The 22,910-nt window shown below is 38.3% G+C and overlaps 1 protein-coding gene across 6 annotated transcripts in view; it reads left to right on the top strand.

The window, feature by feature from the left end:
* IL1R1 (interleukin 1 receptor type 1) overlaps positions 1 to 16,248 on the top strand; it is a 62,504-nt gene extending 46,256 nt beyond the window's left edge. For 5 of the 6 annotated variants that reach the window (XM_045204739.2, XM_024571795.3, XM_053924252.1 and 2 more), the window contains 6 exons: positions 348 to 413; positions 8,281 to 8,395; positions 9,177 to 9,328; positions 11,378 to 11,521; positions 12,257 to 12,424; positions 12,982 to 16,248. In XM_045204739.2, coding sequence (XP_045060674.1) covers positions 348 to 413; positions 8,281 to 8,395; positions 9,177 to 9,328; positions 11,378 to 11,521; positions 12,257 to 12,424; positions 12,982 to 13,403 — 1,067 coding nt within the window. In that variant the 3' untranslated portion in view covers positions 13,404 to 16,248. The remainder of the gene's footprint in view (positions 1 to 347; positions 414 to 8,280; positions 8,396 to 9,176; positions 9,329 to 11,377; positions 11,522 to 12,256; positions 12,425 to 12,981) is intronic. The other variant, XM_045204741.2, reaches the window with a different exon arrangement.
* Positions 16,249 to 22,910: the final 6,662 nt, after the last annotated feature.

Here is a 22,910-nt window from a genome sequence, read left to right on the forward strand (position 1 = left end):
AAGTGCCTTTCCATGACTGCTCATACTCCTGGATTCACTTTAAGAGAGGCACTTGTCTGGAGCCTCGGGACCTGGTGTCATGTGTGTTTTTTTGTAGCACCAAACTCCATGGGTTCAGAAGGGTGCAGGCTTTTTAGTGGGTATTCACGGTTTTGCTATGGCTTTCATGTTAGCCTCCTTCCTTCACCTCTTGCCTTCCGTCTCCTGCCATAAATGCTTCAGTCACTTAAGGGAATATCTGGCAGGATGCTGTATAGTATGTTTTGGTATATTTAGCGAAGTGTTGTTGTCACTTGAGATTCTGATCTATATGAGACTGAGAAGCCCTGTGGATGTTTTTCTTTCAGAGGAAAATAGGCCCATGAGGCCTGTGATTGTGAGTCCAGTTAATGAGACGATGGAAGTGGTCTTGGGTAAGTGGCCTCAAATTAGGGTGTGCTGAAATAATTATTTTGAATTCAAGAGTAAGATAAATTGTACCTTTACTATGCATAGTAGTAAACATAAGTTGTTTACTGGATATATGTATATTTAGAAAGAAGGTGGCGTAGATTGTATGTTAAATGTTTCCTTGGATTTCTTGCCTCTAACCAAGTCTGATTTGCCCATCCTTGCCTTTCTGTGGAAACCTATTACCCATGAAAACACCAGCCAAAGGCCAATTTCGATAGGCCTAGGAATAAAAGTGTAATTTATTTGGTACACAATGAATTTCTTATGCCCAGGGTGTTAAGCTTTTAGGAAGAAGAGTAAGACTATAGGTCAAAAAGATAGTCATTCTAGAAAAATACTTTTTTAAGTTACTGAACATTTTTTATTTCAAGAATGAAGAAATCTTATAAGCATTAGACCTACATTGTACAATGCAATAGCCACTAGCCACATGTGGTTATGTATATGTAATTCAAATTAAATTAATTAATATAGTTCAATTGAAAATTAGTGTCTCGGTCAAGAGCTTAATAGATACGGGTGACCAGTGGCTGCAGTATTAAAACAAATATAGGACATTTTCACCATCACTGAAAGTTCTGTTAGAAACCACTGGTCTAAACACAAGAACAGAGAGATCTGAGATATCTATGAAGTAAGTGGAAGCTACACACACCTGGTCCCAGGGCCAAACCAGATTTATAGCTAAATTACAGAGCAATCAACCTGAGTGACCAACTGAAGGACAGCTGAATAGGAGTGTTATATCCAAGGATTTATAGAAGTTACACAGAGACTGGTAAAAAGGGTGGAGATGCAGAGAGGGCTGGCCCCTCCACCCAGGTGTGACAGCTGAGAAGCTAGAAGGATATCTTGGCTATAAAAGTTCCCCCCGAGGTTGCATGGGGTCTCAACCCCATGCCAGGAACCCCAAATCAGAGCGCCAGAGCCAGGAAGAGGTGCCTGAATAGCATCTGGCAGTGAAAATCTGCAGGGACTCTGTTCACTGAGAAGAGGAGGGAGTCTGCTAGAATCCAGATGCTCTCTTAGAGGGCCAACTCACAGAGGCTTACTCTTGGGTGCTCATCCGGGCCTCTGGTAGAAGGAAGGAGACACACAGCATACAGAAGTCATAAAGAGAAGATCTAGGTGGTGTGGCTCTGGATAGAGATCTGGAGTGTCAGTTACTGAGGTCCCTGTTCTGAGTCCCTATTCCACACCATCCTCAGGCACTGTCTCCCAGTATCAGGCACTCCTGTTCTTATAGGGCCAGCTGGGGGAGTGTACTAACCCTCCAAATAATGGTGACACAACTCTGTTGAGCTCAAGTCTGGCAGAAAGGACTGTTGGCTACACCCAACAGGGACTTGAGGTATGCTCTTTTTCTGGAGAAACTACAGACAGACTTTCAGATGGTCATTGAGCAGTGTGTCTTTGGAATGGGAACCAATCTTTTCCCCCTCCTGAAGGTTTGGCAGGTGCCACCCCCAACAGAAGACTCCCTTGTCAGGGTCTCTAGTGGCCTGGCTATGAAGCTGAGGGGAAGCATGCAGCTCACCCCACTCCCACATCCCCACTGGCATTACTCCCAACAGAGGGCTTTCTTGATCTGTTTTCGAAAGTTGTGGTGGCCCTGTTTTGCCATGCTTGCTCCTGCAGTGGGGATAGCTGGCTGCACCAAACTTGAACTTGTGGTGTGCTCCTCCTGAGGGAACTAGAGTTGGAGACTAGCAGAGACTGTGTGGTATAGCTCTGGAGTAGGAGCCACATTCTCTCCATTCAGTGTCTGACCACACTGTCCCCAAGTATGGGACCTACTAGCTGTGTCTTCCCAACCCAGTCACCCTGCCCTACTAGGCTTCAGCCCTGAGAAAGTGTCAGAGTAGCATGGCCAGCTTAAGCCCATTCTACAGCCTTTCTTCATAAGACTGTAGGAAGTCCGGGCAACGTTGGGGTCAGGGTGTGGAAGAGTCACCAGGAGGACATTGACCTCAGGGAGCCTTGAACTTTAATTAATCTGACCTCAGCTCAGAGCTTCAGGAATCCGATCCTCCCACATACATCCAAGGCCCAGTATGTGGACCCACAAACAGTGAATAGCATGGTAGCTCCAGACAAGTGACCTAAGGCCAGTTACATACACGGTCTGACAGTGATGTGCACCGGTGCCCTGGCCAAGAGGGCCCAAAACCAATACAACCAGCTGTGGAGAGCTGCATCCAACTAGTCACACAAATGGCACAGCCAAAGGAGGACTTTGGCACACACCAAATCCTGCTGGCAACAACTCAGCCTCAGGGGGCAGCCTCTGAAGAGCTGCTCTTACATGGTGAATAATGTCTATCTTTAGAGTCAGCTACTGTGAGGGTTAACAGTACCCATGAATGGGCCAACAGCATTCAAGACTGAACTACAAAAGGAGGGAGCATGTAAACCACACAGTATCATTTCCGGAGCACCTAACTTAGGTGATGTAGAAGATTGCACCACTGCGACCCATAAGGCGCCTATTTCAGAAAGCCCTCATACAAGCTGGGGACTCAGCAGGTCTACCTAATACTCAGAGACAAACATAAAGTGAAGATAGATGGTGTAAAAAGAAATGTGCCCCAAACTAAAGAACACAAGAAATCCCTCGGAAAAAAATTAAATGACATGGATGCACCCAAAATACCAGATGCAGAATTTAAAACAATGTTTATAACCATGTTCAAGGGCATTAGGGGAACAGTGAATGATCTCAATGAGAACTTAAATAAAGAGATAGTTAGCATTAAAAAGAACATAGAAATCACAAAACAAGAACCAGACAGAAAGGAATAATACAATATCTGAAATGAAGAATACACTAGAAGGAATCTACAGCAGGTTAGATGAAGTAGAGTATTGAATTGGTGATTTAGAGGACAAGATTACATTAAGCACCCAAGCAGAACATCTAAAAGACAAGAGAGATTTTTAAAAACTTGAGGGAAGTCTAAGGAGACCCTGGGACAACATTAGGTATAACAACTCTGTATCATAGGGGTACCCCGAGGATAGGAGAGTGAGGAAGAGATAGGGAACTTGTTTCAAAAAGTAACATCTGAGAACTTCCCTAACCTGATGAAGAAAAAAACTCACCCAAGTTCAGGAAGCACAGAGAGCCCCAATCAAGACAAACTCAATGAGGCACACACCAAGACTTAAAATGGCAAAAGCTTAAAGACAAAGGATCTTAAAAGCAGCAAGGGAGAGGCAGTTAATTACCTGCAAGGGAGTTCCCATAAGGCTGTCAGATGATTTCTCAACAGAAACACTTCAGGCCAGAAGGGATTGGCATGAAATATTCAAAGTGATGAAAAACAAGGACCCACAATTAAGACTATTTTACCCAGAAAGGCTATCATTTAAAATTGAGGGCAAAATGAAGAGCTTCCCAGACCAAAGAAAAAGGGTTAAAGGTGTTCACCACCAAACAAAAATTGCAAAAAATGTTAAAGAGGCTGCTTTAAGAAGAAGAAATAGAGAGGGAGAGGAACATATGTACAAAGAATAAAATGGCAATAAGTACCTACCAATAATAACCTTAACCATGCAGTGGTTGCAGCTGATCTGAAGGATACAAACAAACTCTTTTTAAAAATATTGTTACATATTATCAGGTGCATAGATTCAAGGTCATGACTAACTCTGTGTTTGAGATTAATATTACGCCATACCTTTAAGCCATCAGTTTGGTTATAACACGTTAGTATGTGATATTCGATAGGAAATAGTATCTGAGAGACCACGAACTCCGAAGTCAGTGTTAGTGTAGTTGTTTTTATTCACAAACTTCGAAGTGAGCATTGTGTTTTTTTTTCATATACCATTGAAAATGGCAGGAAAAATGTATTGATTCAATAGTCCAAGAGATGTTGAACTTCAGCAAATTCTATTTGAGTCTGATGATGAGAATGATAGCGTTGAATATGAAAATGAAAGTGATTTAGAAGATGAAGATTTTGTGGAAGTTTGTTCAGAGGATTTGGATACTGAGCAAGACATTCCTAGTGAAGAAAGTGAAGATGAATTAGACATGAATGAAGAGTGTTTTTTTGGAGAGGATAAAGGAAAAAATGGAGGAAAAATCCAATAAGAAGACAAATTAGAAAAGAGTTGCAGAATATTTTGTGTCAACTTCATTAGTTTGGCCAAATGCAAAAAATGCCAAAAAAGAACTTGAAACTTGGAACTGCTTTATCACAAATGATATTTTAGATTTAATCTTATTATATACAAATAAATACATCAGTTTTATCTCAATCCAGTTTTCAGCAATCTTGAAAAATAAGAACAAAGTTGGAGGTATCATATTACCTAATACCAAATGATGCTACAAGGCCATTGTAATCAAAACAGCCTGGTACTAGCATAAGAACAGGCATGTAGATCAGTGAATAGAATAGAGAGCGCACAAATAAACCCACACCTTTATGGTCAATTCATATTTGACAAAGGAGGCAAGAGCATAAAATGGAGTCAAGACAGCTACTTCAATGAATGTTGTTGGGAAGATTAGACAGGAACATGCAAAAAAAAGAAAGAGAAACTCGACCACCAACATACAAAATTCACAAGAATAAACTCAAAATTGATAAAAGACATTTATGCAAGTTGTAAAAGCATAAAAATCCTAGAAGAAAACATGCTCCAGGTCAGACATCTGCCCTGGTTAGGTGTATTGGTTGGAGTGTTGTCCCATACACCGAAAGGTTGGGGGTTCATTCCCAGTCAAGGCACATACCTCGGTTGCAGGTTTGATCCCTATTCGAGTGTGCGTGGAGGTAACTGATTGATGTTTCTCTCTCACATCTCTCCCCCCTGCCCTGTCTCTCTGTCTCTCTTGCTAGCCCCTCCCTCCCTCCCTCTTTAAAATCAATAAACATATCCTCAGGTGAGGATTAAAAAAACCTCAAACATTTCTTGTAGCAATATTTTTGCCTATATACCTCCTTGGGCAAAGGAAACAAAGGAAGAAATTAAACAAGTGGGACTACATTAAAATAAAAAGCTTTTGCACTACAAAAGAAATCATCAACAAAATGAAAAGGGAACCCACTGAAGGGGAGAACATATTTGTCAATGATACGTCTGATAAGGGGTCAGTTTCCAAGATATATAAATAACTTATGCAGCGCAACACCAGAAAGACAAACACCCAATTACAAAATGGGCAAAAGACCAGAATAGATACTTCTCCAAAAAGGACATAGAGATGACCAATAGACATATGAGAAAATCCTCAACATCACTAATCATGTGAAAGATGCAAATTAAAACTGCCATGAGATATTATTACCTTACACCTATTAGAATGGCTATCATCAAATCAACAGACAAGTGCTGGTGAGGATGTGGAGAAAAGAGGATCCTTGTGCATTGTTGATGGGAACATTGACTGGTACAGCCACTCTGTGAACAGTATGGAGTTTCATCAAAAAATAAAAAATGGGCCCTGGCTGGTGTAGCTCAGTGGATTAAGTGCCAGCCTGCGAACCAAAGGGTTCTGGGTTTGATTCCCAGTCGGGGCACATGCCTGGGTTGTGGGCCAGGTCACCAGTAGGGGGCGCACAAGAGGCAACCATACATTTATGTTTCTCTCCCTCCCTTCCTTCCGCACTCTAAAAATAAACAAAATCTTTAAACAAAAACAAAAATGAAAATGGAACTTACCTTTTGACCCAGCAGTCCCACTTCTGAGAATACATATAAAGAAACCCAAAACAGTAATTTGAAAGAATATTTGCACCCCTATATTCCTTGCAGTGTTATTTACAATAGCCGATATCTGGAAACAGCTCAGGTGTCTACCAGTGTATGAGTGGATAAAGATCTGTGGTATATTTGCACAATGGAATACTAATGGACTGTGAAAAAAGGAAATCTCACCTTTTATGACAGCACGAGTCGATCTGGAGATTATTATGCTTTATTATGCTAAGTGAAATAAGCCAGTCAGAGAAAGACAGATACTACCATAAGATCTCACTTATATGTGGAATCTAATGAAGAAAATAAGCTGATGAATAAAATAGAAACAGAGGCATAGATACATGGAACAGATTGACAGCTGTCAGAGGGGAGGGGCTTGGGGGAGCTGGATGAAGGAAATTGAAAATATATATATATTTTTTTTGCTTAGCTTTAAGTTATGAAAACTTTGCTTTTTGCTTTAAGCAAAAAATATATATATAACACATAGACACAGATTTAAGTGTGGTCATAGCCAGAGGGAAAGGGGCAAGAGCTAGGTCGAGGTGGGTAAAGGGAGGAAATACTGGGATAGAGAGAGACTTTGCTTGGGGCAATGGGCACATATTACAGTGTGCAGATGATGTTTTATTGAGTTGTACACTTTTAACCTAACGCCCTTCAATAAATTCAATAAAAAAGAAAATAAATAAACATAAAAACAGATTTTTGAACCAGAGGGTCAAAAATCAAGTTGGCATACAGCATTATTTTCCGTAATGGTAACTACATGAAGACAGAGGTTAGAAGATAAGAGTTTGTTACCTGTGGATTCTGTACTTAGCCAAATTGTTATTTACGGAGGAAGGTAATAGAAAGACATTCTTAGTTATAAACTAACAAAGATGTGAAAACTGAACATTGAATACAGGCCAGTATAATCTAGAGCAGTATTTCCCCTTTTTTGTGTGTGTTACGTTCCCTTTCAGAGCCGAAAGAGGCATTTTTCCTAAGTCATTGTCTTCTTTACACATTAATACCACAGATAATATTGTTTGTCTTTTGATGGCCTGTGATACTTTGAAGGGCCACAAACCATTGCAACAGCTAAAATTTTTGTGCCCCCTTAAAACTATAAAACAGTACAAAAGTAAAAGTATTATTTGCTCCAAATAAAGTGTACATGGATATTTTCTTGATTTGATGGTAGGATTTTAGAAAAAAATAGCAAAAACAGATAAAATAAACTAATAAATTTGACCAAACAAAAAATAAAAATATCTGTACCAAAGAATTATAAATAAAAATGAAATAAATGTGGTTAATGCTGAAGGATTTTTGGAATAAATATCATGTATGATAAAGAATTAATACCCTTAATGAATAAAGAACTCTTCCACATTAGTAAGTTTAACATGAGAATGTGATTAATGGATAGTAGGAATAATAAGCAGTTCTTAAAGGCAAATGAACACTAAACTTACGAAAAGCCTGTCAATTCACTATTAATTGAAGAAATGAAGGTGAAATTTAAATGATGTTTTTTTCTTTTCTGAATTGGCAGTGACTGGTCTGGGAGTTGGGGACGGAAATGACAGCTGCACACACTGCTGGGTGCAGTGTGGACTTGCAGTCTCATTTGGGAGAGGGTGGTCAGCTTTTAAAATGTGTATCACCTTTTAACTGAAATCTACTACATTTTCATTTAAAGTAGTACTTACGGGTATGTATAATATTGATGTACAAGAATGTTCATTGGAATAGTAATGAAAAATTAAAAACAAATTGTATTTAGCAATAGGACAACAATTAATCATATTGTGTTTGTATTGTGGAATATTAAGCAGCCCTGAAAGGCTAATGGTGTGAGTCAGCATTCCCAATGCAATCATCATTACAAATAGTATACATTGTACCTCATTTTAAAAGGTGCATATGTGCATAGAGAAGAGAAGATGTGAGATAAATAATGTTACTAATAGTGGTCACTTCTGGGTGGTAGGTTTAAGGGTGATTTTTCTTTTTCCTTGTGCTTTCATATAATTTAAAATTTTTATTCAGTAGTCATTTGTTAATACAGATAGATCACATAAAATCAATTAACACTATGATTAAAAATACATTGCTTTGCAGGATCCCAGCTACAATTGATATGCAATGTCACTGGCCAGTTCAGTGACTTTGTCTATTGGAAGTGGAATGGATCGATGATTGATGATGATCCAGTGCTGGTGGAAGACTATAGACTGTAAGTATGCTGAAAGCCGACCTTACCAAAGAGAAGTTTTGGTGCTAAACTGCATGTTATACTTTATATAACTTTGACCTAATAGGTTTAACCTAATAGCAAAAGTTAGTTGACAGTTGATTGGTTCTTATGCCTTTGCTGCCCACACTGATTTTTGCAAAGCTAAACAGAATTTCTGAGGTCTTGTATATTTAAAATAAAAATACATGTCATTGTGGTGCAAATTCAGGACCACTTAGAAGACTTTCTCTTAAATTAGTTATATATGTTGCAACAGTCCAATGAAGCAATTTTCCTGAATAACCTTCATATTAATCTATTTTTTAAGTAGTCTAAAAAAGACGCATTAAATGGGGTCAGGAATCATGCATTCCACTTCTCAAGTCTCCAGTGGCTACCTGTAAGCTCTCTAGTGTTAAACTCCTGACTCCTTAGCATTACATTCTGACTCTCTGTCACCTGCCCACTCTGCTCTTGTTCCATGTATTCTTCTTTATGCCCCATGGAGACCAAAGTGCACATATCTCTTTTTCTTCTTGAAAGCTGGTGATTTTAATTCAGTTTCTCTACTGCTGAGTCTTTTACTGGCAGTGGCCCTAGGGCTATCACATCTACCCTCAGTGTGGCTGACAGCCTGATTATCACACCTGTTCTTAGGGCTGGTGATTACTTCTACTGCAATTTATGCAACAAATTAAGAGATGAACCATGCACATGTGTCTTATTTGTTGTTAATGCAGTTTACTTAAATAACTTTATTTACTCTTTCTCTTTTGAACAGAGTGGAAAATCCTTCATCCAAAAAAAGGAATACAATCATCATAATGCTTAATATTTCAGAAGTGAAAAGTAAATTTTATCTATATCCATTTACCTGTGTAGCCAGGAATACATATGGTATAAATGTAGCATATATCCAATTAATACAACCAGGTAAACAACAAAACTATATATTGGAAATGTAATTTTGTTTTTAGCATGGTAAGATTCTGTGACTTTGAAGTTTTCAATGCTATTTCCTCTGCCCACAACACTCTTGGATTCCTGTTAACCTGGATAACTTCTTTCCTTTTTTCTCTTCTTGTCTGAACTATTTCTTCTGTTAGGGAGCTTTTCTTCCTGCTCTCTGCCAAAACAGATGTACTTCCATAGCACCATATGTCCCCATCACAATATTTATCATACTTAGTTTTCTTTACTTGACTGTAAATTCCATGATGGTACAGACCATTTATTTTACTAATTATTCTATTTCCAGAACTAGTAGCAACTTAAGTCTGGTCATAGTAGGTACCTAATGAATGTCTTTAGGTGAATGATGGATGCACAGGGGAAGTCTAAATATCCACGTTCTGGAGAGGATGTCAGAAGTCATTGATTTTCATCAGTTGTATAATCTTTATACACAGTATTAAGAGTATTTGTGAAATACTTTAAGATTAGTTGTAGTTAAAATAGGGTATTTATGAATGCATATATGAAACAAAATCTAAACAGACAAACTGTTAGAACTGTAAGTGAATTTAACAAGGTCACTAGTCTACATATACACGTAGTATTACTATGTATGTCTGTAAGTACTAACAACAAACAAATACCAGTAGAAATTAAATTGAAATGATAACCTTTAAAGTGGCATCAAAGATTATCAAAGTCATAGGGAATAAATCTATCAAGAGCTTTTCAAGACCTCTGTAATATAAACTAAAAAACAAAGAAACAAAAAAAATTGTTGAGATAAATTGGAAAAGACCTAAACAGATGGGGGAATATACATTGTTCATATATTGAAAGACTCAATGTTACAAAGATGTTAGCTGTCCCCAATGAATTTATAAATTCAAAACCATTCCACTAAAAATCTCAGCACAATTTGTGCAAGTATGGGTGTGTGTGTGTGGGGGGGGGTGTGGTTGTAGGCAGGCTTACTCTAAAAGTCATAGAGAAATGTAAAGAGCCAAAAATACTCTCAGGGGTGTCCAACCTTTTGGCATCTCTGCGCCACTCTGGAAGAAGAGTTGTCTTGGGCCACACATTAAATACATTGTGACACATAACCACACACAGAAAATCTCATAATGTTTTAAGTAAATTTATGATATTGTATTGGGCTGCATTCACAGCCATCCTGGGCTGTGTGCAGCCCATGGGCCACAGGTTGGACGCCCCTAATGGTCTTGAATAAAAACAGCAAGTCTGGAAGATTTATACTAGAGGTATAATGATCTTGTATGAAGCTACAGTTATGAAGACTATAAACATCAATATCAATTTAGCCAATTGGCTGTTGGTCTGGAAGGTGGTATATCTTGATTTCTACTTTATACCCAAATCGATTGCAGATGGATCAAAGACCTAAATTGAAAAACTAAGAAAAGAGAGCTTTTAGATACTCTCTCCTTGATGCATTTAGGAGTCACTTTCTTCTTTCTTCTTTGTTCTTCTTCTTTACATCCCCCCTTTTTACCTCCCCTTCACCTTCCTCCGTTGCTCTGTAATCAGTCACTGGATGAATAATTAGCAAGTGAAGCCCGGGAGAACGGGAGAACGGGAGAACGTGTAAGTGAGAAACATTTTGTGTGGCATCCCTAATCCCTTTTTTCTTTCTCCCAGCTTTTACCTTTTCCCACCTTACTCTTCTACCTCTAGGAACTTTTGTTGGCTTTTGAGTGACTTTGACTCATTTTACTATGGAGTACTCTATCCTATGATCTTTGTTATTTTTCTACGAGATTGTATATTATACTACTTAGGTGGAAAATTAATACAATACACCTTAGTTTTTTTATATAGCATCCGTTCTAGATGGCCTTGTACATTAATATTTATTATTAAGTGATAATGAATGGGTTAATACTATCTGGGATTTGGGACCACAGGCTAATCCCAAATATTGTTTCTCTGGGATGATAATGTTTAATTTGCTATGCTCAAATTTTAATTCTTTTGATTCTAATAATTTTTTCCTCTTTTTTGCCGTAGTTCCCAATTTCCAGAAGCATATTATTGGTATATTTGCCATGTTAACAGTAGTAATTACAAGCTCTGTTTTCATCTATAAAATCTTCAAGATTGACATAGTACTTTGGTACAGGGATTCTTGCTATGATTTTCTCCCCCAAAAAGGTACAATTTTGTATTCAGTGGAATGTTTTCTTGTTGAAGAGAGGGGGTAGTTAAGAGGTGCAGAAGATAACTAAGGGATTTACTTAAATTTTAAAATGAAATGTGACATACATTACAATAGTAGTTATTTTTATATATAATTGTAGTTTCATAACTGAACAGACTGAAAAGCATTGTTTTCCAAGTTACTGCCTTAATGTTTGTAATGGTTGGATAAACAGGCACTTAGAGCATGTGTTTATAAGTCCAGTTATTCAGAAACCACTGTTGAGGACCTTCTCTGTGCTGGGCAGGACACAGATCACCCAAGATTTGACATCAAATCAAAGATAAGACTCAATTTTCAGGCATCAGAGAAGCACTCCCTTTTTTAAACCTTGTAAAACAAAAAGTGAATACTACAATAATATATAAAAGGGAGAATGCTAGAATTTAGTGCTGTGACATTTGGGGGAAAAGATAAGAATTGGAAGATAGTTCCCATACAGAGAGGTAAAGAACTCTGCATGTGAGGTGACCATCAAACGGTAGAAGAACACCTTGGTAGTAAAACAAAATAAGTAGAAACTTGTAATAGTAGAACACTTTTAAAAGGTATGATCCATTTGGTATTACAGCTTCATTCATACCATTTTACAAAAAAAAATTAATAATTCATTCTGAAACGCATGTTTGCAATATTGACTTTGCCAAATTTCTTTCTTGTTGTTCTAAAATATAACATTTTCCCTTTAGCTTCAGATGGAAAGACCTATGATGCATACATACTATATCCAAAGACCCTTGAGGAAGGGTCCACCTCTAACTCAGATATTTTTGTATTTAAAGTCTTGCCTGAGGTCTTAGAAAAACAGTGTGGATATAAGCTGTTCATTTATGGAAGGGACGACTACGTTGGGGAAGGTATGAACATAATGGAAAGAAGTAAAAATCTTGTTTTGAAACAAATTTAATTATTAAATTAATTGGGTTAAGTTGGATTTCATCTTTCTAGAAAACTGTGGCATAGGCACACATATTTGGCAATTTCAAGAACCTCTTTAGTGGTGCATAATGATGGTTTTCACATAATTTAATGTAAAATATTTACTTCTCATATTTTGTTGAAGTTAATTAACTAAGTTGTATTTCATTTTGAAAAACTTCACAACTACTTAGATCTGAAAATTGCTTTAAACCAGTACAATAAACAGAAGTGGTATAGATCAACTGGTTTAATAAGGGTTTTAAATTTCTACTGAAAGTGTCCTGAGTCCCAAGTGAAATATTCAACTTTAGTGAGTCAGTTTTTTTTGAGCAGGTCTCTAAAATGAGAACCTACTTTAATCTTAAGTAAGGCAAGAAAAAAGTGTTAGAGATATGGGGGATGGTATGGGAAGAAACTTTTGGGGGGTTTGGTTCTGGAGAGAATGATTATAAACAGAAATTTTACTTACTCTGACATACTTCATGTTTTCCAGACTTTGTTGAGGTCACTAATGAAAATATAAAGAAAAGCAGAAGACTGATTATTATTTTGGTCCGAGAAACATCTGTGTTCAGCTGGCTGGGGAGTTCATCTGAAGAGCAAATAGTGATGTACAATGCTCTCATTCAGGATGGAATTAAAGTTGTCCTGCTGGAGTTGGAGAAAATCCAAGACTATGAGAAAATGCCAGAATCCATTAAATTCATTAAGCGGAAGCATGGGGCCATACGCTGGTCGGGGGACTTCGCAGAGAAAAGGTCACAGTCTGCGAAGGCCAGGTTCTGGAAGAACGTCAGGTACCACATGCCAGCTCAGCACCAGCCCCCTTCATCCAAGCCCCAGTTGCTATTCTCGGCCACCAGGCCAGATTCCAAGGAGAAACTGCAAAGGGAGGTGCACATGCCTCTTGAGTAGCAGGGAGGACCTTGGCCAAGAGTTCCTTGGGTGACTTCTGTCTTAGGATGTTGCACCTTGGGCCATGCCTCCACTGACTTGTACAGTCAAAAAATGCACCTGTGTAATCCCTTATCCCCTAGGTCACCTGGAATCTGATTGTTAAGGGGGCAGGATGTGGTGACAATAGCAGGCCAGGGCAATTCAGGGCAGAGGGCTTGGGAAGGTCTTTAAAAAGGCAACAAATGCCCTCTGTGAACATTTGAACTTCTGAGAAAAGGCACTGGGAGAGCAAATGAGGGGAAAGAACATCGAGAAAATATATTGTCTAGAGATAGTTTTGTGAAGTCATTTATAGTCCAAGGGTGGGACTGGCCCAGTCTGGGGATTACAGGGTCCCTTGAGTGGCCAGTGAAGTCCCAAGATGATTGATACTTCTCAGGAAAACAAGTATTCTTGGAGAACTTAACACTTGCCTTGCATTCTTCATACACATCTACAGCCAGCAATCAGTTTCCAAAGACTGAATCTCATTTATAGACCTTTAAAATTGTCAATTCAGTGAACAAAGGGATTCTCTCCAGGATTCTAAGATTTTGAAATAACCTTAGCATTACGCTGGAGAGAGTATTTCAAAAATAAGGGTAGCATAGAACTGATCACCTTTACCACATTTCCCCCTGGAATGACCATTCTGATCTACCTTATTCCTCTGCCTTTCATTTGACTGATTATTTCTTCAGAAAGACAGCTGTCAAGTCACTTCCTCTCTGCACTGTGTCATACACATGGCCCACAGATTAACCATCCTGTGTGAAACACTGCTCCCATATCATCCCACTCTTGCTAAAGACAACTCTACCTCCATGGGGCTCTCCTGGTTCAGGAGTTAAAGCCCAAGTTCTCCCATTAATGTTTCACTGATGCTCCCAAACCTGCAGTCTGTCCACACAGCCATCTGACCTGCTATATGAATTCCCCGCTATGTGAATTCCCAGGTCAGCCCATGTGCCTTTGAGCCTGCCCTCAGTGCTCCTGTATCTCTGCCTCCTTCCTGTCTTCTCTGAGAAGAATGCTTTCTGGAATTTTCTCTAGCTGGCCAGAATTCAAAACTTATTCCAACTCTGTTTTCCCAAAAGATGCCTCTCAGTCAGTCTGATGGTACTTACAGTTGGCTGTCACTATGTGAGAAGTCGCTGTGTCTGCTGCTGAAGCCCTGCTCCCTGAAGCCTTGCTGTCTACAGTGCCTTCACAAATAATTTGCACATACGACATAGATTTGTGTAGTACTTTGTCCAAAAATGTCCACAGATTACCTTATTTCATATTTTCAATCATCTTGACTTTATAGTGAGTAAGTACCTGTGGAAAAACAATTACACTCTCTGTCCTGGGCTTGCACCTCCAGTGCTGGCTTCTGGACAGTGTTTAGAAGATGTGGTCTCTGGCCTATATATTTCCCTTTCACCCCGACGCCAGCACTTTGGTTGGAAGAAATGATAGTTTTCTAGGATGGTGGCTGAGTCAAGGCATGCTTCTAATTAAAAAAACAAATTCTAAACTTTTGAATGCTGGAATTTACAAAAATTATGTTAGATTTTATGAAAAATTTTCTGCTTTTATTTATTCTTTCCTAAAGATAAATGTATCTTGTTAAATTAAAAATGAGAGCAAGTTGGGTTTTTCTGATAAAGAAAAATATTTTTTAAAACTTGATAATAATCCTTAGGATAATTAGAGAAAAACCCTGGAAAACTGAAATGCCACATGTATGTGCCATTTACTGAAGTCATATGAACATGGATAGGCTTTCTTTTTTTCTTGTATTTTTAATATTTATTATAGTTGAACACAAACTTTTATTTGGTCATTTTTCCCCCTTCAAAAGTACTAAGAACTAGAGAGAAACAGAATTTAATACCTTGGCTCTCCTCTTCCCACCTCTTTTCTCTTGGATTCCTTCCAGCAGTCTCAGTGAGTGACAGTGCTGTTCCGAAATTGCTGTTTTTAAAGAAAGTGCCTTCTTTTCATCTGGCAGCAAACAGACCCTGCAACTTTGTGGGTGTCTCCTCCAAAAAAGGCTGATCAGAAGCTTTAAGTCATGCTGAGCATTTTTAGTAGGTCATCTGTAAAATATATTTGCATGTGTAGTTCCAAGAAAGCTAGTTTTGAAACTGAGAATTAGTGGCAAAATTGGCCAGAAAGTACGAGGAATCAAAAGTAACCAGGAATGAGCAGTGGCATTGCCAGCATTGTACCTGGAATTTTGAGAGGGACTAGAATTAAGGGATATGCCTGGGCAGAGGAGGGGCCCTAGTAGGAAGGTGGGATGTCACACTGTCACTCCCATTCCCTGTGGAGGATGCCAGATGAAGGAAGTAGCTATACTCCTGGGAACTTCCTTTGTTTTATTGTTTTCCTCAAAAACCTCTTCTGAGCTCTTCCTTTCAGGACTCCCCTGTTAATTAGATTTTTCTGCATTTTCTGATTTTATACACACACACACACACATCTATCTATATATATATATATAGACTGAGTGTTTAACAAGTTTGCACATACACTAAAGAAGTGTTTCATTTCAAGTCGTTAACAACACTGGCTTAGCAGAATTTATAAATTTTAATCTCCTGACTCTATTTTATTTACAATTAAAGGAAAAGTATTGAGCCAGTTTTTTAAAGGACGTTTTTGGTTAATTATATTTGTACTGGTTAATGAAGAAGGGCTTTTTACAAACTCATGTGTATAATTCTGCAGCAAATACCAAATATTTTTATGTAGTATAAACATCAATTCATGCACTGCATGTATCATTGATCAATGGACTATACTTGTTTTCTAATAAAATTGTGAAAACCTGGTATTAAGTATTCTCATGAAAATCTTTCCTTACCCACCCTCTCCTGGGCTTACCTGCACATGCCCAAGTCTGATGTTTTGGGGTGGGGGACCTTCTTCCTGGGGAGGTCAGGGGTATTAGCCAAACATTGAGCCCTAACTCCCATTTGTAGCCTCAACCATACTCACTCTGCTTGCTTTTAAATGGATGATAATATACATCATATTATTATGAACCCTTTACTGGGCCAACAAATAAGGACAAAATTTGTATAGACTTTTACATTTCACAAAAGGTTTGACCTAGGAGGTAAACACAATTGGCAGACTTGGTGGTAGACTCTGCAGAACACAAATCCTAGTGATCAATGAACCTTTTATACCCACCTGATTAGTGCCTTTTTATTTTGCCTCACAGCAGTTCTAACAAGCAGACAATGGTGTCGGCACCTACTAAGGTGGCAGGTCAACTTAGAATTGGGGTGGGAGTCAACTATAAATCCTGCTTCCACTACCTACTTGGTGTGAAAACTTGGACAAACTATTTGAGCCCCAGTTTCATCACCTATTAAATGGTTATAATACCTAATTCATAGCATTGTGTAAGGATTAAAAAGATGAAATGGATTATGGCAAACACAGTGCCAAGCATACAGCAGGTCCTCAGAAAATGGAGCAATTCTATGAGCAATTCTATGATGCGGAGTAAGCCTTGTTATCTCAGGTCATAGTAGAATCTGCAAAAGGCATGGATAAAACTAGAAGTGGCTATTGACACCAGAGAGGAAGCAAAGGAATCCTAAAAATAAGGACAAAGTACAAGATAACCAGGTGAAGTTGTGCGATGAGGAATCTTGGAGCTTGCTCTTGTCTCTCCTCAGCCCCAGGAGTTTCTGTGTCACTAACCACTGACGGCCAGCAACTAATGTTCACCGTGACCCTCTGCCAGCCCCAACTTTAAAGGATGTTTAGTGGTTTAAATAAAGAAAGAGGTTCGTTTAACACATTCCTGAGGGACTTTTCAATAGAAATAAAAATGTCAGCACTTATAAAAATGTTAGAATCAGCTCTTAGGAAAGCTTACCCATACAGAGTGTTTCACTGGGAAAGTTCATAGAGCTTTCAGCAGACTGTATTTTGGTTATTTTACCAGCTAGTGTATTTTTTTAAGGTTTTATTTATTCTATTTTTAGAAAGAGGGGAAGGGAGGGAGAAAGGGGGAAAAAACATATGAGAGAGAAACATTGATCAGTTGCCTCTCATACATTCCCCAACAGTGAACCAAACCCACAAGCCAGGCATGTGCCCTGACCAACCAACTAAGCCACACCGGTCAGGGCCAGCTAATGTATTTTTTAACAAACAGAAAATCAATACTAACAGCCATATAAATACCTTATTTTTGTCATGAGGATTTTTATTCCTATTTCTACCAGTTAACTTTTCCTCAGAACAGCTTTTATGTTACTATTTTATTTTACTTTTTTACTTTACTTCTTTACTTTACTTATTTATTTTGTCTGTGGAATAATTTCGCCAACTGTTGCCAACTGGTGGAAAGAGACCTGAGTATAAATTCTTGCACTGTCACAGTTTGGAAACTAGAGCAAAGCACTTGGACTTTTTGAATCGCAGTTTTATCTGTAAAATATGACTACCAATGTTTCAAGGTTTTTATATGTGAAAAAGTCTCTGTATAATAATTAAGATAGAATTTCAAAACAAAATCTATTTTTAATTGATTTTTAGTGTGGGGGAGAGAGAGAGACATTGCTTTGTTGTTCCTCTTACTGATGTATTCATTGGTTGACTCTTGTATGTGCCCCGACTGGGGATCAAACCCACAATGTTGGCATATTGGGACAATATTCTAACCAACTGAGGTACACAGCAGGGCCAAAGTATATTTTCTTAATTTTTACCTCTTTGTCAGTACAGATAAAATGCAAAAATATATTTATCCAAAATATTACCTTTTTTCAAATTCTAGGGTTTTGGAGGGAGTACAAGGCATATAATCTTGGTGTTAACATTTAAAAGAGTGATGATAGCGTTTACTTAATACAATTTTAGCGAGTCAAATCTGTCTCGGTAATTTTGACATAGTGGCTTTTCCAAATATTAATTGAAGAACTGTAAAGTATAAGCTTGTACAATTATAAAATTAGAGATTTCCTTAAGCTAATTTGTCAGAAGAAAATCTTTTCACTTTTGAGGCAAGAATATGTGAGCCTAGTGGACTTGGCTTATGTGGAGGCCACAAAGAGGGTGGCAGGTGGGGAAGAGAAAGATCTGGGGTTGGAAGGGAAAAGTTGTTCCTTTTTTACTAAAAATGCACAAATGAATCATGACAGTAGCAAGTATTTATAATATATGAAAAATAGATTACACTTGAAAAAAATGTACATGGGGAGACAGGTGGGTAAGAATTTTTTTTTGGTGTAGTAACATTTATTTTATAACCAAAATATGAAGGGGTTTTTGGATCCACTCATTTGCTGATGGGCACTTAGGTTGCTTCCAGTACTTGGTTATTGTAAATTGTGCTGCTATGAACATTGGGGTGCACAGGTTCTTTTGGATTGGTGTTTCAGGGTTCTTAGGGTATAATCCCAGCAGCGGAATTGCTGGGTCAAAGGGCAGTTCCATTTTTAGTTTTGTGAGGAAATTCCATACTGTTTTCCACAGTGGCCTCACCAGTCTGCATTCCCACCAACAGTGCACTAGGGTTCCCTTTTCTCCGCACATTTACACAATGGAATTCTACGCAGCAGAGAGAAAGAAGGAGCTTATACCCTTTGCAACAGCATGGATGGAATTGGAGAGTATTATGCTAAGTGAAATAAGCCAGGCGGTGAGGGACAAATACCATATGATCTCACCTTTAACTGGAACCTAATCAACAAAAGAAAAAAGCAAACAAAATACAACCAGAGACATTGAGGTTGGGAACAGTCTAGCAGTGGCCAGGGGGGAGTGGGGTGGGGACAGTGGGAAGAGGGGATTACAGGAACTACTATAAAGGACACATGGACAAAATCAAGGGGGTGGGTGGAGGCGGGGGAGGGAGGTGGGTTCAGCTGTGGTGGGGTGGAGGGATGGGGAGAAAAGGCATACAACCGTAATTGAATAACAATAAAAATTAAAAAAAAATATGAAGGGGTGTGTGTGTATGACAGATTTAGGAAGAAGAAGAGTTACAGGAAACAGATGACACTATTTAAAGCGAATATTAATCTTTCAAAACAAAAACATACCCATCTTATCACACATTGCTCAAGTTTCTTTTAAGGCTTGGCTGTTTAGAATAAATAAACCCTGTACATTGAATATCTATATCTGAGCCCAAATGTTATTACAGCAGTTACTAAAATTTGCAGCAGGTGGGCCAGTTGAACCTATACTGCATGAATCTAGATTCACAGGACCCTCTTCACTTATCTTGCACTGCGTTCAACCAGTTGGGAGATTAATTTACTCAAGAGGGAAAGTCAATCAAGCTTGTTTTTCTTAGAACATTTGACCTGGAAGTGATCCCAAGTGTCACTTGTTCATGTTTCTGAGTCTGGGATGGGTTACATTGATATCATTCCACAGTGTTCATTGGTTTTTGCTCATTAAACTTATCCTGAGATGAGATTCCTCCAATGTCTTTAGTGGGAGAGTATTGCATGTTTAACAGTCCTTGTGGGAACCCACTTCCCCTTTTGCCCAAGTGATAATTCAATTTGGCCACCACTTTTCTCTCTCCTCAGGATACATTACTTATCCTGCTTATTCTGTGACAGAGTGTAGCTTTTTGTTTGCCTTCATGGCTGTGGGCAGTGGCCATCTGTCTGAACACTTTTTTTGTTACATGATATTGCATAATCCTGCCTTCTACACTATGCTTGATTGCTTCTGAAATCTTTCTGGACCCTGGCTTTGCCTTCAAATTCCAAAATGTAGGGGAAATATTTTTGTTTTTAAGTTTACTTTTGAGTTGTTCAAAAAATGCTAACCAGGTGCCTAGCATTATACTAGACGCTGAGAAAATGACAAAGTAAGAAAAAACTTAAATCTAGCTATAGAGAGTAGTGTGAACAGAAAGTTGTTCAGGAAACAAACTCATCTGTTATAGAATCTTAAAATCCCTGACTGAAATATGTGGACTTTATCATTTGGAATTGGTATATGGGAGTTACTGGAGGCTCTTGGATGGGAGAACACTGGGAATAAAGGAAGCCGACTGAAGGGGCACTATTTTCCATGGGAGTTAGGAAGGAGTAAAAGGTTAGAGAGGGAGGCCATCAGGAAGCTGGTATATATAGTAATCCCTCTGTGAGTTGATTGTATTAGGAACATTATTCTTAAATAACTTGAAAAAAACATTTTGTATTATGGAAGCACTATTATTTGGAGAGAATGCAGAGATTTCTGAAAACTATAAGGAAAGGAACTGTTACTCAACCTCACAAACTAAAGGTAATCATTAACACTTCATTGTCTTTTTATAAGTATAACTGAGATCATATAACATCTGGAGGTTAGTGCCCTTTTTTACTTAGTAAATATATTTGCTCACATTACTATTATTGAAATATGATCTCTGAGTGATCACTAAGTCTATCAAAATGGATGGTACATAATTTAGATTGTCTGCTTTGGTTGACATATTTCCAGTTTTTAGCCCTCAGTGGTCAAAGTGAAATAGTCATCAAATATCTTTGTCCACTTCTCTGAGCATTTGCTTAGCATAGATTACTATAATCAGTAGGTAGGAGGGTAATAGACCTTTTTGGGTCCTCGACTGTGTTTGTAATACTCATTTTAAATCTTTGCCAATTTGATAAACAAAAATGTATCCTTAATGATAGACTTTTTTGTAAGTTAAATAATTTGGTTGAAAGTTTCAATTAATATTGACTTTTCCTAGGGCCACCCCTTGCCTATAAATTGTACATTGTTTTCGTATGACCATTGGGGTGCATAGGTTCTTTTGTATTGGTGATTGAGGGTTCTTAGGGTATAATCCCAGCAGAGGAATTGCTGGGTCAAAGGACAGTTCCATTTTTAGTTTTCTGAGGAAATTCCATAATCTTTTCCACAGTGGCCTCACCAGTCTGCATTCCCACCAACAGTGCACTAGAGATCCCTTTTCTTCGCATCCTCTCCAACATTTGTTTGTGGATTTGTTTATGTTGGCCACTCTGACTGGTGTGAGATGGTACCTCATTGTGGTTTTAATTTGCATCTCTCTGATGGCTAGTGATGCTAAACATCTGTTCATATGTCTCTGGACCCTCTTTATGTCTTCCTTGGAGAAGTGTCTGTTCAAGTCGTTTCCCCATTTTCTAATTGGGTGTTTGTCTTCCTGGAGTGGAGTCATGTGAGTTCTTTATATATTTAGGAAATCAGGCCCTTGTCTGAGGTATCATTGGCAAATATGTTTTCCCATACTGTTGGTTCTCTTTTCACTTTAATGCTGTTTTCTTTAGCCCTGCAGAAGCTTTTTATTTTGATGAGGTCCCATTTGTTTATTCTTTCCTATATGTCCCTTGCTTTAGGGGACATGTCTGTGAGGATGTTGCTGCGTGGAATGTCTGAGATTTTCCTGCCAATGTTTTCCTCGAGGACTTTTATGGTGTTACAACTTATATTTAAGTCTTTTATCCATCTTGAATTTATTTTTGTGTATGGTATAAGTTGGTGATCGAGTTTCATTTTTTTGCATGTAGCTGTCCAGATACCACAACACCATTTGTTGAAGAGGCTATTTTTGCTCCATTTTATGCTCCTGCTCCTGCCTCCTTTGTCAAATATTAATTGATTGTGAAGCCTAGGGTTTATTTCTGGGCTGTCTGTTCTGTTCCATTGGTCTATGTGCCTGTTTTTATGCCAGTACCAGGCTGTTTTGATTACAGTGGCCTTGTAATACAGTTGGATATCAGGTATTGTGATCCCTGCTGCTTTGTTCTTCTTTCTCAAAATTCCTGCAGCTATTCACAGTTGTTTATGGTTCCATATGAATTTCTGAAATGTCTGTTCTATATCTGTGAAATATGTCATGAGTACTCTAATAGGGATTGCATTGAATCTATAAATTGCTTTGGGTAGTATGGCCATTTTGATGATGTACATTCTTCCAATCCATGAGCATGGTACATGCTTCCATTTGTTTGTGTCTTCCTTAATTTCTTTCTTCAATGTTGTGTAGTTTTCTGAGTACAGGCCTTTTACCTCCTTGGTTAGGTCGATTCCTAGGTACTTTATTTTTCTTGTTGCTATATCAGATGGGATTTTTTTCCTGATTTCTAATGAAACAGATTTCTGATGTTTCATTCATTGTTGGTGTTCAAGAAGGCCTTTGATTTCTGAGTATTGACTTTGTATCCAGCTGCTTTGCCAAATTCATTTATTAGGTCAAGTAGTTTTTTGGTGGAGTCTATAGGATTTTCCATGTACACTATCATGTCTTCTGCAAACAGTGACAGTTTCATTTCCTCCTTTCCAATTTGGATGCCTTGTATTGCTTTTTCTTGTCTGATTGCTGTGAATAGGACTTCCAATACTATGTTGAATAGGAGTGGTGAGAGAGGGCAAGCTTGTCTTGTTCCTGATCTTAGTGGGAAAGCTCTAAGTTTTTGTCCATTGAGTATGATGTTGGCTGTAGGTGTCTCATATATGGCCTTTATTATGTTGAGGAAT

Source organism: Desmodus rotundus, chromosome 5 (genome assembly GCF_022682495.2).
Source record: "Desmodus rotundus isolate HL8 chromosome 5, HLdesRot8A.1, whole genome shotgun sequence".
In the NCBI taxonomy this organism is placed as follows: domain Eukaryota; kingdom Metazoa; phylum Chordata; class Mammalia; order Chiroptera; family Phyllostomidae; genus Desmodus; species Desmodus rotundus.